Below are 19,124 nucleotides of genomic sequence, written 5' to 3'. Positions count from 1 at the left end.
GCACTGCTGCCCTGTTTCAATGACCCGGTAAGTATTGCTTCTTTTGTCATTGACGTCAATTAATCCTGGAATAGAGTGTGGCAGTCACAGTTGCCGACTCTCGTGTGGTTGTCTACAATAGCGTCGCCCTTTCGCACAGTATTTGGATTAAAGGCAAGCATTTTACGATAGCTAATCTCATCATGGAGTCCATCTTAGCAAAGAAGTGGGCGGAGGGAGCTGTAGCAAGCTTTCGCCTGTGCGTACAGGACTATCACCGCTATCACTCGCCGGTGGCTGGCACGGTGATTTGGTGGAAGCACATCCCGGGGGATTACTACATGTCGATCCGATGGCACTAAGATCAAGTGTGGATATCGTGAGCAAGAACGCGAGATCTTGTGTCTGTATCTCAAGCTCGGAATTTGGAGATGTGTTATTCGTTGCGATTGGAGCAACAGGTGTTGCAACTATCAGGTTTGTCTCCTGTGCACATCTCAACTCTATAGCACAGGGCTAATTAGGACTGAGGTTTCACGAAAAGTTCTGCAAGGGAGGAAGCCACGTTAAGAAGGGAGAGGAGATTGGTTGGTTTGAATTTGGCGGCTCCAGCATCCTCGTCGTCTTCGAGGCAGGTCGTATACAGTTTGATGAAGATCTGATCAAAGCAAGCGAGCAGGCTATAGCTGTGAACGTGGAGATTGGTATGAGTATGGGGTTAGCGAATGGGCCTTGAAGGTCCGTCATAGGACTGACAGTCTATACGGAGGACCAAATCTGGCGTGCATTTGAATATCATTGAAAAGAGCTGCTGATGTTAGTCGATAATTGCTGGTGGACAGGATGAACTTGACATTTAGAACAATTCTTAACAGACCACTCTATCTTTGTTCCTGAAATTGCTAAGATGAGCAATGTATAGTAGGTGCAGATACCAGGGAAGAGATGAGTGTGAAAGGATTGTCCAGCAACTCTACAATTGAGATTTTGAGGGCCGAATCAGCTTCTTGTCGGCCACCACTGAACCATTTGGTGCTGCTTCAGAGACAAAGTCGTCAAGGAACATTTGAGCTCGTAGAACACAAAGCACTCGCTGCCCTAGGCCAATGAGCCACCAATCTATCCCATCTACCTTTTACGTCTCCCACCAGGAGCAGAGTGCGAGATTGAGATGGTTTGGACAAGACGTTTTTCCCTTCTCCTTCTGGTAGTGTACACACGACAACAATACTGTTTCTCGGGTCGTCCGTTATGTAGCGACTTCCATGTGCACACGTCAATCCACCTACGAAGCGGACGCACCCATTTGAGCTCTGCGCGGGTACACTTTGTGTGGAACCTTCATAAGGAGATCACTTCCCATGGGCTTCACAGCGGCCATATTACATGCAGTCACCAGGTCTCAGGTGGCGGCTGATATTCTCAATTTCCTAATCGTCCGACAAGTTTTATCAAGTGACAAACAATTGAACTTTACAAAGTGTAGCTATCTACCTACAAGAGCAGGTGGACGTGGGCTGAGAATTGACAGTGCTGCCGGCAGTTCACAAGACACAATTCATGATAGCGGAACATTTGATGCAACGCCGAGGAAGAGATAGAAGCGTGCCCACCCACGATGGGCTCGACAACTAGCCTCCGAGACCTACAAGCATGATAAAACAGCTGGGATAGACGATAAAAGTTATGTAGCCCGTGGGTTTTGATTACCCGCAATACGGACACGCTATACGCACAAATGATTTCCTGTGCTATGTATTTTAAGACGAAACACAAGACGCGATGTCATTACATGGGACCGGATATCCGCCAACGACCAGCAACACTGTCTATAGCTCCTCCGTGTCTTCTGCCGAAGTCTTGCTGTCCCTAAACCCCACAAGCGGGAGCCTACTTCTCAAGAGAAGGCTGCTGCAAATCACACTCACACTGCTGAGAGCCATAGCCAAACTTGCCCACACAGGATCGAGCCTGATATGTCGGCCGTTGCTCCTCACAGGATAGAGAACTCCTGCGGCGATAGGCAAAGCCACAAGGTTGTAAACCAGAGCCCAGCCGAAGTTGAACTTAACACGCCTGAATACGGTGCGGCTGAGGCTAACCAGCGTCAACAACGTCGATAGGCTGGACTTGATTAGCACGAACTCGGCAGCGGAGATGGCAACATCGGACCCGGAACCGATGGCAATGCCGACATCCGCAACGGTCAAGGCAGGCGAGTCGTTGACGCCGTCGCCTACCATGGCGACAATTGCTCTTTGTTTAGTACGTTGGCTTGCCAACCCGAGAAAGGAGCGCGAGCTGGACTTCACTTGGCTCTTCTGAAGGTACTTGATCTTGTCGGCCTTCTGCTCTGGCAGCACGCCAGCGATGATATGCTCCGTTGGGATATCCACCATAGCGCCAACAGCATAGGCGGTCGTCGGGTTGTCCCCCGAAATCATCCATATGTCTATACCTTGACGGTGAAGAGCCTCGACGACAAGGCGAGACTCTGGTCGAAGAGGATCAGATGCAGCGAAAATGGCCACCGGTCTCCATGGTGAATTCCCGGCGGATGATATAGCCCTAGCCGCAACGAGCACGACCGACTTCGCTTGGCCTTTCCACAAGTGCAGAGAAGCGGATGTAGTGCTGCCGAAGGAGATGCCGTGGTCAGTCATAAGGGCCTCGTTTCCTGCGAGCATTTCGATCGGGTGGGACAATGTTGCGACATTGAACGTGCCCTTCATTCCCTTTCCTGCTATTTCCTCCATATGTCCGGCTTTGGCACCCGTCGCATTCCTGGATTCGCAGAAGCCGACTATGGCTCTGCCAAGAGGGTGGCTGCTGTTTCCTTCCAGCTCTCTGAGGATATTAACAATCGTCTGCTCCTCCCAGCTCTCATCAGAACCCAGGAATTGATGATCTGTGATCTTGGGTTCGCCGCCCTGAGTCAGGGTACCCGTCTTGTCGAACACGATTATGTCCAGACCACTCGCTTCTTGGAATGCTTCTCCCCCGCCCTTGACGAGGATCCCGTGTTTCGCTGCTAGACCCCCACCAACGAACAGCGCCGTTGGGGCGGCAAGGCCAATACCACAAGGACAGGCGATGATGAAAACTGCAATGGCAAATTGCAAGGACCAGAAAGGCCAGCTACCAATTTCGACGTCGAGATACTCTTCCGGTAAAGTTCCGGAGAGACCAAGAGACAACCAGATCAACCATGTCGAGACAGCGATGAGGGTGACGACCGGCACAAAATAGCTGGTGAGCATATCAGCCACTCTTTCAATTGGTGCACGGCGTGCCTGACCTTCTCGCACCACTCTGATAATTTGATCCAACATGGAATCCCCAGAGACGCCAGTGGTACGCAGCACGATCGGCCCTCCTTTGTTGACCGTACCAGAGTAGATTGGGTCGCCGACGGTCTTCTTGACAAGCCTTGATTCGCCCGTCAGACTGGACTCATCAAACTCGCCCTCCCCCTCGAGGAGGACGCCATCCCAGGGCGGCGAACCGCCATGCACGACCCTGACCACATCGCCGAGGTCCAGCATGTCGATAGGGACGTTCTGGGTGCGATCGACCCCTTCTTTGCCGTCATTGGGGAGGACCAGAAGCGCCTCTTTCGGTCGAAGCCTGCCTAACATTGTGACGGCCTCTCCGGTCTTGGCTTTGCTGTATGCTTCAATCAGGCGACCAATAAGGAGGAACATGGTTAGGAAGACGACCGAGTCGAAGTAAGTGGTATTCCCCTTCATGTCCGCCATATCACGCAGGGTCGCGGCAATAATCAGTTCGACTATGGAGGAAAAATAGGCAATCGTCGTGCCGAAAGACATCAGCATGTCCATACTCCCAAAGCGGTAAAAGCGACGGAGAATAGGTACGGGACTGCTGCGCTTCCATAGGGAACACAGCTCCTTGATCGAGCGACGATGAAATACATCGGCAGCCAAGAAATACACCGGCGTCGCCATGATGAACAGCGCCCACTCCGCACGCGTGACCCCATGCAGCCGTCCCATGAGATACTTGCGGCCACGGTTGGTTGGTGGAACCAGGGTCATGAAGACGATACCGATGATGAACGCTGGGACGGCGACGACGAGGGAGAGGAGGACACGATAAAAGATTCGCTTTCGAATGCGAGTGTGCATTTGTGCCGCGCGCTCTTCGACCGTAGGGGGGTGGTATATGGTAGGGTTGAAGGCTGGGTCGGCTGCCGAAACGGCCGAAAGAATGGCTCTGATAGTGAAGCCGGGTGAGTTAGGGGTGTATGAGACCGTCATGATAGGCGTTCCTATGGTCACCGGCTTTTCGATGGTCACGAGGTTGCCGAAACAGTTCAGGGCCTCCGCGACACGACTGGGACAGTGCTGGCAGTACATACCGTCGACAGCAATCGACACAGCTCTGCGCCCGTCTTGGGCCTTGTCCTTACTTAGGTTGACAACGTCACTCAGCCTAGCCGTATAGCCGACGTCCTCAATAGCCTCAATAATCTCGTTCAGGTGACTCTTACCCTCGAAATCGACTGTGGCACTGTTGGTGATGAGATTGACGTTCACACTCTTCGCCCATGGGAGACTGTCGAGCGCCTTCGTGATCGTACCGACACAGGAGCTACACGTCATACCGCCGATGGAGTAGGAGGCTTTCCACAAGTCTGCGACGACACGGGGACCAGCCCCTGGCGCCGGTGGCAACTCATTCACATGTTCCAGCCTTGCCTCATAGCCGATGCCATCAATAATCTTAGCCAACTCCTCGGCATTCTGTTCTCCATCGAACTCTACAGTAGCACTTTGGGTGAGCAGAGCGACGTTGGCCGATCTCACCCAAGGCTTCTGCTCTAAAGCTGCTGTGATCTTGCCGACGCAAGAACTGCAGCTCATTCCGGTGATAGTGATGGATGCCTGGAGAACCTTGGAAGGCGTGGAGGCCGGCTCGATAACGACAAATGGGCTACTGGCCGTCCGCGTGTCGGAGGATCGATCGGAGGAGGGTATTTGATCATCTTCAGGAGACCCGGTTTCCCGCTGCTGGGAGCGACATTTCTCGCAATGCTCTATATGTCGCATTCTCTTCGTCTCCTCATCGGCAGCTTTCCGACTGCGATTCCACCGCCCCACAGCTATATTGAGACACGCGAAAGGGAAGTCATCATCGGCCCCACCGCGCAGCAAGTTAAGTGATGTTTCGCCGGTGAAAGGATCCGAGACTACCGTCTCAACTTCGTAGCCTGCCTCGCCAAGCGCTTTGGATATCGTCTGCACCCTCAACGACGAATCGTGCTTGACAGTGACGCTGTGCGAAACGATCGAAGTCTCGACTGAGATGGGTTTTGGGCGGAGGCAGAGGAGGAACTCTCCGATGAAGGAGGCACAGGTGGGACAGTGGACTCCTGGGATGAGGAAAGTGGTATCCCGAAACCGTGATGATGATCTTGATTGCTTTGCCATACTTTTAGACGCCGAGGTTGTTGCAAGGCTCCGTTTGAATTATAGTTAGTGCCAAGATTGGGAATCAGATAAGAAGCTATCGGCTGAGGTAGGATAGAGCTTCCCAGTTATAGCAGGTGCCAAACTAATGGGTTGATAAGTCTTTCTACAAGAATGAACGTAGAGAGAAATAAATAGAAGTATCGAGACGCCTCCTACCCATCAAGCTGGGTTCGCGGGAGACCATACCAACATGACTTAGCATGAGGCTGGCTAGGAGGCGACGAATCTTTTCGAAACGCCCATGATCCTTGAGTATGGTGGCGCAGGGATGTAGACAATCTCATCATTCCGTTCTAACTCGGTGACAATTGCGTGCTTTGTGCGGAAAGTTTTGTCTGTGATAGAGTAAGCGCAGTATCCCAACACTCCGCACAAATCACGCACGCGGCCACAATTCAGCACACGAATCACACAGTTCATGTATCGTTAAGACAGACCATACAGGCGGGTTATTTGTAAGCATTGGAATTGATTGGCCCCCTGTCTCGCCTGCGTCTCGACCTGCGCTGTTTTTGCGGTGCAGTTCCTGTGCATTGACGTATTTTACAACACGGTCATTTAGCATGAGACTCATGTTTGGAACATTGGATTCAAAGGTGCCTACGCGGAACTCGTCAGATGTACGCAGAATTAACTCGTTTTCAGGCAGATGCTCTACTTCGGTGACGGTCTAGACAGGGGTGCGGTCCACTCAAGTCGCTCTTGACGAAATTATAAGACATATCCATTCTCCCAGTGGAAAGCAAGCAGACCCAGTCTATCGAAGATCTTGCGGACTCGTTGAACGATCCCCTAGCTGTCTTAACTAGACTTTTCACAAATCCCAACAAATTCTTCTTCTCCATCTCAAAATGGGCCACTCCTACGAGTACGACGTGCAGATGTCCTGTGGAGGTGAGCATTGCGAGCTACGTAAAATGTACCGCTCCCGACTGACTTGGTGTCTGAGGCTGTGCCTCTGCCGTTAGAACCGCTATTACAGCTCTCCCAAATATTCAGTCCGTCGACACTTCCGTCGAGAGCCAGAAAGTCAACGTTGTCGTTACAGATGATGTGACTTTCGACCAAGTGAGGCTGGCCATCCAGAATTCCGGAAAGCAGGTTAAAGGCGGCAGGGTCATAAAGGATGAGGAGGGGCCACTGGATATGCCCGAAGCGTCGAACTAACCTGATGATCATGGACGGAATAGAGGCCAAGAGCAGATATTAATTCCCCCAGGCCAATCGTGTGTTAGTGTGACCAGTCAGTAGCATTGTCATAAGGGTGGCTTGGTTGATTAGGAAATAAATGTCTTAGCCTGTCCACCATGTGTTTTGCATCCCGACATATAATATTCATTCATCGTGACTGCGCATTTATTAGGCATATCTTGCTTTCCTTGAACACGCTCCAGCGAAGTTCCAGATCTGTTGCGAGCCCGCTGGTTTCAAGCCTAAGCCACGTAATTGCCCTCCAAATAGGCATGATCCAATGATGGCCAATGGCTAGTGATGTACGGCAATTCAGCAATGCAACCATAGGCAGGTTTGAGGTGGAAGTGAGGGGCAAAAGACGCAGGATCGCGGGGGTGAGAGGCATGTCTTGCGGTCTTTTTGCGTGTTTCAACAGACACAATGCCAAGACCTGCTAAAGTCAGAGAAGTGAGAGTACAGGCCGTGCCAGATGCATATCCATTCGTTTCTGTTTGCATCCTGTGAAATCGCCCAGGCTCAGCAGCGTCAGCGATATCCTAATTTTCAATTCTGTGGCTCTTAAACACACAGTTGTCGTCGTCTTTTACTTCACTTGTAATGGCTCAGCGCTGGTCGCATCTCATTCGTTCACTCCTGAAGTTGTTTGTCAATCTGTGTGCCTAGTGTCTCCGACTCCAGCTGCCGTATTCGAAGTCACGTATCTATCTAGGCAGGATCAGCTACGATGGGTATGTCAAGTATGGGAGAGGTGAACGGTATGGAGGGCATGATGGATATGGCTAGTATAACCTCTGTTGCCGCGAGCTCACCCCCCGATACCGTCCTCGCTGCCATGGCCAGCACTCCCACCCCGGTCGTGTCTTCGACGGCAGAAACAGGAAACAGCAGTAAGGCGGATGCCCCATCGATAACCCAAATGGATTCCATGGCTTCCGTGTCCGGCATGTCCAATGCTTTTCACTTTGGTAGCGGTGATACTCTCTGGATCACGTCCCTGACGCCAACAAACAGCCAGGGTTACGCTGGCGCCATCAGTCTACTTGTTCTTATGGCTCTCTTCCTGCGTTTTCTGACTACATTGCGGAGCATGGCAGAGAAACGTTGGGCCCCTAAACAACCCAGCCGTTGCAATGGCGACGAAGTCAACAACTACCTCAAGATGGGGCAGACTCGGGAAGATGAGGTTGAGGTCAGGTCCGGCCATAGGTGGAACACGACAACCCAGCTCAGCAGGGCGTTGTTCCAACTCACAACCATGACGATCGGATACTTACTGTTAGTGTCCTTCTTCCCCAGCGGTGCCTGTGATGAGCCAAAGACTGATCGCCTTTCGGTTCTCCTAGCATGCTTGCGGTTATGACCTTCAATCTTGGATACCTACTTGCCATTCTCTCTGGCGGCTTCCTTGGTGAACTGGCTCTCGGTTGGATTCAACATTAGATAACGTCTGGTTAGGGGGGACGTAGAGGCGGGGTGGGAGGCGGACGGGTGTTGGGGGCACAATAAGGACACGAGAGGTAGATCGTAATGGTTCGGTGCGGGCCACTGACAATAACAACAACCGTCGCTCTTTACATGTATGTACTCACCCCAGTCGCTCTTTACATGCTGTCTAAATCTAGTCACTCTTTTGCCAGTCGCGCCTGTCATCTTGGTCGAGGAGGTCATGCGTGGTAGAGCGACGGACGATCGTTAGTTGCTGTTTAGCTATTTACCCATGATATGCAATCTCGCTGCTCCAAAATGTTCCCAGAGACTATCTTCCAAGTCCTTACTGCTGCGGTAAATAAACTGATACTTCAAGCTCTCCACTGAATGGTACCGTCTGTGTTCTGAAGCCGTTTGCGGGGTCTCGAATATACCCAAGGAAGTCCTCATACGGCATCTTTGCAATGCCTACATTGTCTGTCACGACAATAGCACCAAACTTTAAGCGCGATTGGAGAAGCTGTTAGGGTCCATACTATACAGTCGCCGTCAGTAGCAACCTAACAGTAGAGCAAGACGACCATAGAGAACGTAGTATCAAGGAGCAGCGGGTTAATCTCCTCGGGCATCCCTCGCTCAACCTTTAATGTTTCGAGAAAATCGCCTTCACGTACCTAACCTATAGCTCCACTCCGTCGCCGACCCTCCCTCCGGTGCATCTTGGCTCTCTCTGCCTTTGAGGGTTATTTCTCGGTCGTAATAACCAGCCCGGTGACCAGGCTAGGCTCGTCGGATCTGCCTGCTAGAAGAGTACGTTCTATGTATCCTACAGCAGGGCGAGGTATATCATTGAGACGCCAAAACTCGTTTCAGCTTCAACCACGTTAGGTGTCCCCAGAACTTTTGCCAACATGTAAGTATATTCACACTTATTTCTTTTCAAAGCAACAAATTCGTCTCGCATATAGTTATCAGCAGTGGTGGACCAACCCTCATCTATCAGGAAAAGGCGAAAGAGCCGAGTCAGGTAGAATAACTTCTGCGACCAATACCGCTCTGGCTTTTCCGATAGTGCATGGAGCCTGTGTAGGGGATGTAGGACTATGGGGTTAGCTACGACAGGAGAGCCCAGATCAGGGATAAGCATGGCAGCTCAGCTGAGGATAAGACATTGTGATAGTGGTTGATCCAGGTTGAGAGCATGTGATAAGACCTGATGACCCTACTTTTGTCAGGCAAGCCCCTTGCTTCCATGCATGATGGAGACATGGCTGGCACGTTGATGGCCGATAGCGAAATGGCTTAGCCTGTGATTACCAAACGTCGGAAATTCTGGCTAACGAATACTAGGTAGTAGCAACTCATCGTTACAGCAGTGCAAGCCATTTCGTTTTTGGGGCGCGTCGGCTTGAATGTGTCGGTCCAAGGACTACGTCTGAATCGGCGAGGGCGAATTCCCGCAAAAAGGCCTCAATGGACCGTTCGCCTGACTGTCGCATCAGCCATCACGCCGATCTTCCCTTATCCAGACTGTCCCATACCCTTAATACATACTCTTCAAGCTTAGATCAGGACGGACACATTATCCCGTTGATTCGTAAGCGCCCACAAGGCGGCCCTGTCGCAAAGGGCTCCAGTTGCGCGATTTGTGCCGGTGACGGTGCGTTTGGCTTGTGACATAGCCTTCGCCCGTCTGCGAGTGATGACCTCCACCTCCGCCACCCCCTAATGGCGCGGCGAATGCCTATCAACTCGATACCATCAGGGGCGAGATCTCGGCGAGGCAACGAAAATACGTGTACTAATTGTCTGCTAGGCTATTCTGGTGATGATCATGGGCGCTCCGGTTTGATTATGGTACATGCCATTCCACGGACTGGGATCCGCTATACGCAAGCCAGGACTAATGGAGGCCTAAACGCTACGTACAGGACATTGACTGTCAATAGGCTACAAAATCAACACCAAATAGCTCGTGTTTTCGCTGCGATCTGCTCTACAGATCGCAGTTTACATCCTTGTGTCAACATGTTCGTCTATTGCTTCCGCTACTTCCCAGTGATATTCCTTTTCCTTCTCTTTCATGCTCGCTCGTCCCTTGCGATCTTGCGCAGATACAATTTCACGATACACAGTGAAACCAGAGCGCCCGGTAGCTACATTATCGTCCCAATGGACTAGTCTTCCAAAACTGACATATTGAATAGACGGCGCCAGTCGTGAGGTCTATCTCATCAATGGCCAACTGCCCGGGCCCCGCATCGAGGTCGACGAAGGGGATGATGTTGAGGTGTTAGTCCAAAACAATCTGCCTGTAGACACCACAATTCATTGGCATGGTGTGTGATGCAACAGAAGCTGCTCGGCCTGAGCCACCAAGGCCATATTGACTGATACTCGTTGTGCTAGGCATTTTGCAGCGAGGGTCTCCTCAAATGGATGGAGTCCCAGGAGTCACCCAGGTGAGCCTCTCTTCTTACTTGTCACAGTGTGCTCGGGCTATGTTGACGAATGCCAGGATCCCATACCTGCTGGAGGGAACTTTACTTATCGATTCAGCCTAGGAGACGAGTATGGCTTCTTTTGGTATCATTCGCACCTCCGAGCTTATTACAACGACGCCATCAGAGGACCGTTGTTGATACGCCCCTCTCCTTCACGAGTTCGGCCATTTGAGAAATTGGCTATGAACGACACAGAAAAGACCCTGCTCTTACAAGCTGAACGAGATGCGACCTCGATCTTGCTAAACGACTGGACACATGAACTGTCAGATGTCATCTGGTCACGATACTTCACGACCGGTGCGTTCCCAAACTGTGTCGATAGCATCCTGGCGAATGGCAACGGAAGAGTTCAGTGTCTGCCCGACTATATACTCCAAGCTGGACCTGGAATGGGAGACGATATGAACCAAACATCGCCATTAATGAGCCAAATGTCGATGGCCATGTCAGGAATGAGGAAGCGCATGGACATGGCTAGTCCCACAGAGGCCATGGATGGACCGGCTCAGACCACAGTACTTTCAATGTCAGCCTCGACGAGTGTGTCGCCGGAAATGACTTTCCTCGGTCCTAAGGGATGTTCCATGCCAATGATGTTCAAGCCCGGCTTCAACACCAGCTCTCTTCCACCAGAGACGTGCACCAATACCACGTCGGCTCTCTTCACTGTCCCCGCGAATAGTACCCAGGGTTGGCTTGCTCTCAACCTGGTCAATTCCGGTGCAGTAAGTGCATTACGAATATCGATGGATGGGCACTCGATGGTCATCTATGCTGCTGATGGACTGTACGTTGAATTGCAGGAGGTCAAGGTAAGTCTTGTCACTCCCAGGTGCGCCACTTACACAGCATTGGCTTACCTGTCTAGGTATTGCACATGTCTCTTGGCCAACGGTACTCAGTGATGGTCCGACTTGATCAGCCAGCAGGGAATTACTTTCTTCGATTTGCTACATATCCTGTCGGTGACATGCAGCAGGTTCTTGAGGGGCAGGCGATTGTCTCATACGACGTAAGCTCTCTTGTCTAGTCTTCCCTCACGTCGAGCTCACAGGTTCCCTCCAGACGTGTAGTACAAGGAACGACTCTGCGGCGGTGATAGACGATCCGGCAATGGTTTGGATGCTCACAAATGGTTCCACCAAGGCTGACGCACCACTTGTCGAGCCTCAGCTTCTCTATCCTTTCGAGTCTACTCCGCCCCCTTCTGGAGCCGCGAATCAGACGCATGTCTTCAACATCAATCAGACTGATGTTACCACGTGGGTAGTTAACGAGGCACCATATCAAGAACCCAGAGTCCCCATCATCTACGGAGCTCAGTCGGAGGGGTGGCAAGCAAACACGACTTTCCATATGCCTTCGAACTCGACGATTGATATCATCATGAACGTTGCGAATGATTCTATGGATACGGTACGTCACCCGCTCGTTTAATTCGAAGATTGATGTTCTGACTGCGTGACTTAAGATGGGTCATCCCATGCACCTTCACGGGCATAAGTTCTGGGTCCTCGGAACTGGCAGCGGCTCTTTTCCACACGCAACGGTCAATGATGCATCCGGTTCTCTGTTGAACTTTGATAATCCTCCTTACCGCGATACGGTCGAGCTTCCAGCATCCGGATGGGCGGTTTTACGGTCGGTCCAACAGCGCCCCAAATAGTCGGAGGCAAAGCTGACCTTCGCAGGTATGTTACAGATAACCCTGGCGCGTGGATGCTCCATTGCCATCTACAATGGCATGTTGTCGTAAGTGTGGATCCGTATCATCACCTAGCAATTGCTTTGACTAATTTGGAATACACAATACAGAGCGGCATGGCAGTGGTCCTCATCGAGGGTGAAGATCAACTTCCTGGTCTTGTGGGTAACTCATCAACAACCAACGAGTCCACAGCCTATCGAATCCAGGGTGGGAAGAGTCCGACTATCCTACTAGTGATTGCTGCCGTCTTGGCTGCGTTGTGGCTGTAGACGTTGGGGGACCTGTTGGACAATATGGTCTTGCGAGAGTAATTGATAGACATCTTTTCAATTTCTGACATAATTTGAGATATATTTCCTTGCCAAATAATATACAAGCAAGTTGAACAACTCTGCATTGCATCTATAGCATCATCAAGCTCCCTCGTCATTCCTGCCCAGTCCTTCCGAGGCGAAGATAGCCACACCTTTTCTTCGGACAGATCAAAGCCAGGCACCAACAGGCTTCCTATGAATATGAAGATAGCCGAAACCCACTCTATCAGCTTCAAAACGCCGGTTTCTCAAACGATGGTAAGGCATGCACAAAAAACACAGTCTATTTAATGCTCACGCCTAAGGGCCAAAATACAAGAAACGATGGTTTACCTCAACCTTCGGTGTAAATGTTACATGTAGCCACAACGGTTTGCTTCTCGAGAAATTTAAACGTGGGCCTCTCTCTTTTTGAAAGCTTGGGCATCATTGGGTGTACGTTATGTTGCTTGTGATAATACATTGTGTAAGCATAGCCCTATTTCTGCCACTAAGTGGAGCGCCGGAATTTATTTGTATCCGTCTGCAATTGCGGTACTCACTGGGCTACTGGCTGAAAAGGATGAGCTGTCGGTATATTTCTAAGCCCGTTTGCGTGGGCCAATCGTCTTGCTTAGCAACCAAACGTCAGGGTGTTTCACAGCGCCATCTCTATGACTCGATTCAAAAACATATGTGGGGTCCCAAATCGCTTATATAAAGCTCCTGTTCATGCGACCGCTATAGGGCATGATTTGGACTGTGCCTAAGAAAGTTTGGTTCAGAAATCTGACAACGATCTCAACTGGTCCCCAACGCGAGTATGACATCTGAAATCATCAAAGTCGCAATCGTCGGCGCTACCGGACAAACCGGTTCCGTCATTGTGCAAGCTCTTCTAGAATCGACAGCACCGAAATATGTTAGTACTGCTCTCTTTGCTGGGACAATCTTGATATGGAGATGTTAGCTGATAATTATCAGGAAGTGATGGCTCTGACAAGACCGTCCTCTTTGCAGAAGCCTGCAGTTCTGGAACTGGCCAAGCAAGGAGTTCATATCGTCTCTGCTGATCTCACAGGTCCTCAAGAAGCCCTAGAAAAGACTCTTTTGGGTGTCGACGTTGTCATTTCCACTATCTACGGCGGCAACTTGATGGCAGAGATCCCTTTGGCCAACGCTTCTAAGTCTGCCGGCGTTAAACGATATCTGCCCTGTTTTTTTGCAACTGTCGCGCCACCGAAGGGCGCACTGCTGTTGAGGGAGATGGTAAGCTGCCCGTTGGAACGAGATGATGTTGATGAGGCATTGTGCTGACCAATTCGCCGCAGAAGGAGGATGTGCTGAATCATATCAAATGGATTCACCTGCCATACACTGTGGTGGATGTTGGCTGGTGGTATCAAGTCAACCTTCCTCGCCTTCCGTCTGGCCGTATCGACTATGCGGTAATGGAGACAGCGGATGGCATTGCTGGTGACGGAAACGTCCCATTCGCCTTGACAGACTTGCGAGATGTCGGGAAATATGTTGCTCGGATCATTTCCGACCCTCGAACCTTGAACAGAATGGTCCTTGCCTACAACGAAGTCTTAACACATAACCAGATGTATGATCTTATGGAAAAACTCAGTGGGGAGAAGCTTGATCGGAGATATGTGAGTACACCTTAAGATAGTATCTAGCTGATCAACTAATTTAACGTCCGATAGGTATCCCCGGAAAGTATTAGCTCGAAGATATCCGAGATTGAAGAAAAACGACCGAGCCCCGATTCCGGGGAGTTCATCGTGCTAGCCCAATTTCAATACTGGTACTCGTGCGGTGTTCGAGGAGACAACACACCCGAGTTTGCGGATTATCTTGGATACCTTACCACAAAGGACTTGTATCCGGATATAGCATGGATTAGCATGGAGTCCTATGCGAGAGAGGTCCTCGAGGGTAAGGGGAGAAGAGTGTACGAGCACCTCAAAGATCTGCCGGCTGCCAATACGGTAAAAGAGTAGGCGAGAAGACCTGCCGTGTAGATATCAAGCATGTGGTCTCGATTTTGAGAACTGCACAGACAGTATATATCGTAGTGATAAGAGAGGATTATGTGAAGGGGACTTCCCTATCATTCTCATACAACCATACTCGCTTACATCGGCTACACCTTGGCCTTTGGATACGCCAGCGACATCATACTTAATCCTGTATCTTTGTTTTCATGACTAGCTTCAATCGCCCTTCGGACCTACTGCGGGACAGACGCAAATAGATCACAATATGACATACCAAGACAAGAGCAGGTGAATGAGATCGCATCCATAGATCCTTCACCTATGAGAGACTCAAAATACGCACCTGTGTTCATAATGTGAAATCTTAACCACCTAGAGTGAATTACCACCTCGACTCCCGCATAAGGCATATTGTCAACGACACAAAACTTACAATTTAGCCTAGCTTGCATATACAAGGGGGTGGTCAGATTAAGATTCTGACTGCATACCACCTTGAGATCATAGGTAACCTGGTCCGTGTGCACCCTAATTGAGCCTGTGTAGCAATTGGCACGCTCACTTGTATCTTCACGGGGGATAGCTAAATGGGGCACCTTCCTAATTAAACCCTAGTGGAAATTTTAGTCGCAGGGGGTAGAGATGCATATTTTGCATATGCTAAGCATATACCCTCTATACCTACTATAACTATAATAACTTATAGTAGCTAAGTCTTCTAAAAGTATATTATATACTTAATATATATTAAGTATATATTAAGCTATAAGGGTTAGATAAAGTTAAAGTTAGTTTTAGAAGCTTAAAAGGTAGTAAGAGTCTCTTATTAAAGAATATAAGGTATAATTATAATAGCTTTAGTATATTTATATCTAGTATATATTTAGTATATGCTGAGGTTCTAGTAAACTTAGCTACTGTAAGCTACTATATTTTTAGTGAGTATTGAGCATATGCTCAGCATATACACACTCTACCCTCCGCAACTAAAATCTCGCTTCAGGGGTATGCTCCACTTAGCCACCCCCCATGAGATTTTTCTACCCCCCGCGAGCTGCACCCGGAACTCAAATGCACAAACTTTGACAGGTGACAGCCATAAAGGACTTGGTGAAACGGGTCGGCGCTCGGATGAATATTATTCGGATAAGATATGCTGTGCTTGCACAGCGGCTGGTGATTCGGTCATATCATATTCTATACGGAATGATACTTAATCACAGAGTCCCCATTTAGGGGTCATGCACTGCGCAGTCGTGCACCCCTTCCAGTGTTAGTTGTATTCAGACTTTCAGCCCCAATAGTATCCTCAAACATCTCGTGGTTGCGTGATAGGTCGGAGCAATCTGAGTTATACGCCGCATTCAGATAAGATTCCACCAAAAGCATCTCCGTATGCGAGCTCTCCTCCTGGCCAGACGAAGGCGTTGTGTGTTGATGGCATGTGGAATCCATCGGATGTATCGGTGGTGACCTGCCACACGTTGGGTTTCTCGCTGACGGATGCTTGGGCTTCGAAAGTGATATGTAAGTCACATCCTGGTCACTGACGTAGTCACCTCTAGAATATCCGTCAAGAGCCCCCGGTTTCTGTCGCCATCTAAGTACTGGAACAAGACGCCAGGGGAAAGGCCTACCTCTTTATTTTTCGCAGCCGTGATGAAGTCGTCAGGTGCGAGACGACAAGACTTTGGGATTTCAAGGTCATCGAAGTTGAACCATTCGTCATCCTCAGATGCGAATGACCACTGTTAGAAGACACAAGGTCGATGCCAGATTGCCTGCTCTTTGACTTGTTCTGGCCTCACGCCCGCCAGCCAAGGCTTCGGCCCTTCATCCAGCGGGCCGGGAGGTAGTATCGAGGAGGCTTTTGAAGCCGAAGGGGCATTCGATAGATCTGCTGGCTCCGAGCCTGTCAATTGCTTATGAGCTTGAAGTTCCGGGAAGAGTGACATGTGCGCAGTCTGGTCCTGAAACCCGTATCTGAAATGTAACCTTTCATCTTGAAGCAGTCCGCGCATTAATGATACTGTGTAACGGAGGACCCAGCGCGGTGCTAATGTCCCCGTGCTTGGTCGAGGTTACATGCTATGATATAGATGGATATTTGAAGCCTAATATTTTATGATATCTTGGCCCTTCTTCGTGTCCGCGAGTGCTCAAGCGAAATTGGGCTTTTCTTTTTGTACCAGGTATGTAAAGTGTCGGATCTGCATTGTAGACCGTTTCCCCAACAAATATAGATCTATGCTGGGATGAGCATTCAGTTCTGCCAAGTTTACAAGTGCTCATGCCAGCCTCGTCTGCTTACTGTATGATCTTAAATTGCTTAAGGGTCTCTACTTGTTCTATGGATCTGATGACTTTGATGGCTGCGTTCCGATCGTTTAGTACTACCCATAGATTGCCTCTAGTCAGATATCTACCTTACGCTCAGATCCAGATGTCGTTCTATCGTTAGGTTGGTCAAGAGATCTAGTCTCGAAAACCAGAAGCAAGATATTCATGCTGGATTAATTTATATTATTAAACAGGCATCTACTTTAAAAGACCAATTATCAGGTCGCATATGTTCCGTGATTATGGAAAGAGCGTATTTTTAGGCCGCTTTAGGCAAGACAACCTCGTCGCCGACACATAGACCTTGCTCGACCTTCTCGAATGTGCACGGCCAACGAATCTGCTGATCTTATGGAAATCGGATCACGACCTTGGTCTCGAGGTGTTGATCGAAGCGACGATAGTACTCGGGCACCTGCTCAATGCCAATTGTCGAGCTCACAATGAAATTCGGCGACGCCTTGCCGCTAGCAATCAGTTGGACGAGCTCGTTAGCATGGTGTAGTGGCAGAACAATGCCACTGCCCATGGTCAGAGCTTTGCGCCAGAACTGGCTCATTGACAAGGACATTTGTTCGTCTCCGAGGTAGACACCCACTACTCCGATGCCCCCATAACTGCTCGTGACATTCATCATGTTGTGTAGCACGATACCCAGTTCGACTTCCCCCTGCGCATTGACGGCTTCGTAACCTACACAGTCCACGCTTCGAGTGACGCCATTTGGTTCGAGAGCCAGGATCTGCTCGCTTGGATCGGATTCGGCGAAGTTGATTGGGATGGATCCTATGGAAGCGGCAAGATCCAGGCGCTGCTGGACATGGTCGACAGAGTAGACTTTAGATGCACCGCGCAGCAGAGCCGAGTACGCGGCCAGGAGCCCGACGGGGCCAGCACCAAATACGGCGACCGAGTCACCGGGTTGAAATCCCGCAAAGTCCAGAACGGTCCATCCAGTTGCGAAGATATCAGATACGAAGAGATAGTTCATCAAGGTAGCATCATCTGTAGTCGCATTGACCGGGACTGGAATGAGACTATCATCGGCGAATGGGACTCTGACGTATTGGGCTATGGAGAAGGTTCAGCCGGGTGAGCTGATTAAAGGGGATGATTTCAACATACCTTGAGTGCCACCCAGGTCAGGACCGCCGTATGAGTGAGGCAAGTCAGGTCCGAAGGTGAAATGGCCGTCGTCCACGTTGTCTGGGATTACGACGTAGTCGCCCACTTGTAGAGACTGAACCGCATCGCCGATGGACTCTACATAACCAATGGCTTCATGGCCAATTGGGACGGGCCTGCCTGGGGAGCCCAGTCCCTGATGGTAATAATGCAAGTCAGAGCCGCAGATGGCCGAGGCAGTGATGCGGACAATGGCGTCTGTGGAGTTCTGCAGCACAGGCACAGGCATGTCGATGACTGTGACGTTGTACGCGCCAACCAGGGCGGCGGCCCGCATCATTGTTGCGTTGCGTACCATGGCTAAGGCTGACAGAGTCTAGAATGAGAAAGGCACTGAAGAGTAGAGAGCTGATCTTAGTAGGACACCTGGGCGATATTTATACTCATAAGCATCCTTGCCAAGAGCTGTGCATGACGTTGTATTGCCGTAGAAAGTGGCCTGAAAGGGGGGTACGATCTACAGGCAAGATGGCAGGTCTTGGTAAGTCACGGCGAATTAATATGTAGTAGCAGAGGCCTAGAAGGCCTTGCTCAGGAAAATGAAGGCAGGCCACAACGCCGAGGTTGACATCACACGAATGGATTACCATGATCAGCAAGAGTTATCCCATTCCATTGGCGGCCATGACGGCGTACCACTTGTTCCATATTCCGATGCAAGCAGTTATTACAGTCGAAGCTGTAGATACTGGGATCATCTGTTAGTGCACCCGTAAGAGGGTCGTTGTATGGACGATTGCCCTGCTACCTGAGTAATATGTAAACATAGTTGTTAGGAGGATGTTAGACTCATAATTAGTTAGGTATGACAACGGGAAGCATCCATTTGATTCGGCCCTGGATTGCCAACGGTGGTGGCATTGTTTATCGAAGAGTTTCTCCACTGCGATGACGACGCCCACGGACGACTAGCGAAATCTGAATAAGTCAAGTTGGAGGGCGACACGATTACTACACCTCTGCCAGGGTAATAATTGTTAATTCTGAGT

At 50.1% G+C, this 19,124-nt stretch overlaps 3 protein-coding genes across 3 annotated transcripts; 1 reads left to right on the top strand and 2 right to left on the bottom strand.

Moving 5' to 3' along the window:
- Positions 1 to 1,808: 1,808 nt before the first annotated feature.
- On the bottom strand, positions 1,809 to 4,865 carry UCRPA7_8713 (putative copper resistance-associated p-type atpase protein; the record flags this gene model as incomplete). The annotated part of the gene is made up of 1 exon (XM_007921224.1): positions 1,809 to 4,865. One exon carries the CDS (start codon positions 4,863 to 4,865, stop codon positions 1,809 to 1,811), a length of 3,057 nt encoding a protein of 1,018 aa, XP_007919415.1.
- Positions 4,866 to 13,594: 8,729 nt separating this feature from the next.
- Positions 13,595 to 14,613, top strand: UCRPA7_8712 (putative isoflavone reductase family protein; the record flags this gene model as incomplete). Its single annotated transcript, XM_007921223.1, has 3 exons — positions 13,595 to 13,873; positions 13,936 to 14,262; positions 14,317 to 14,613. The coding sequence occupies 3 exons, from the start codon at positions 13,595 to 13,597 to the stop codon at positions 14,611 to 14,613; spliced, it is 903 nt and encodes a 300-aa protein (XP_007919414.1).
- Positions 14,614 to 17,299: 2,686 nt separating this feature from the next.
- UCRPA7_8711 (putative alcohol dehydrogenase protein) lies at positions 17,300 to 18,415 on the bottom strand (the record flags this gene model as incomplete). The annotated part of the gene is made up of 2 exons (XM_007921222.1): positions 17,300 to 18,021; positions 18,076 to 18,415. 2 exons carry the CDS (start codon positions 18,413 to 18,415, stop codon positions 17,300 to 17,302), a joined length of 1,062 nt encoding a protein of 353 aa, XP_007919413.1.
- Between the last annotated feature and the right edge of the window lie 709 nt (positions 18,416 to 19,124).

Source organism: Phaeoacremonium minimum (assembly GCF_000392275.1).
Source record: "Phaeoacremonium minimum UCRPA7 unplaced genomic scaffold PA7_03_scaffold_604, whole genome shotgun sequence".
NCBI lineage: Eukaryota > Fungi > Ascomycota > Sordariomycetes > Togniniales > Togniniaceae > Phaeoacremonium > Phaeoacremonium minimum.
Note: the sequence above shows the minus strand (reverse complement) of the source record. Positions and strands in the feature narration are given on the sequence as shown.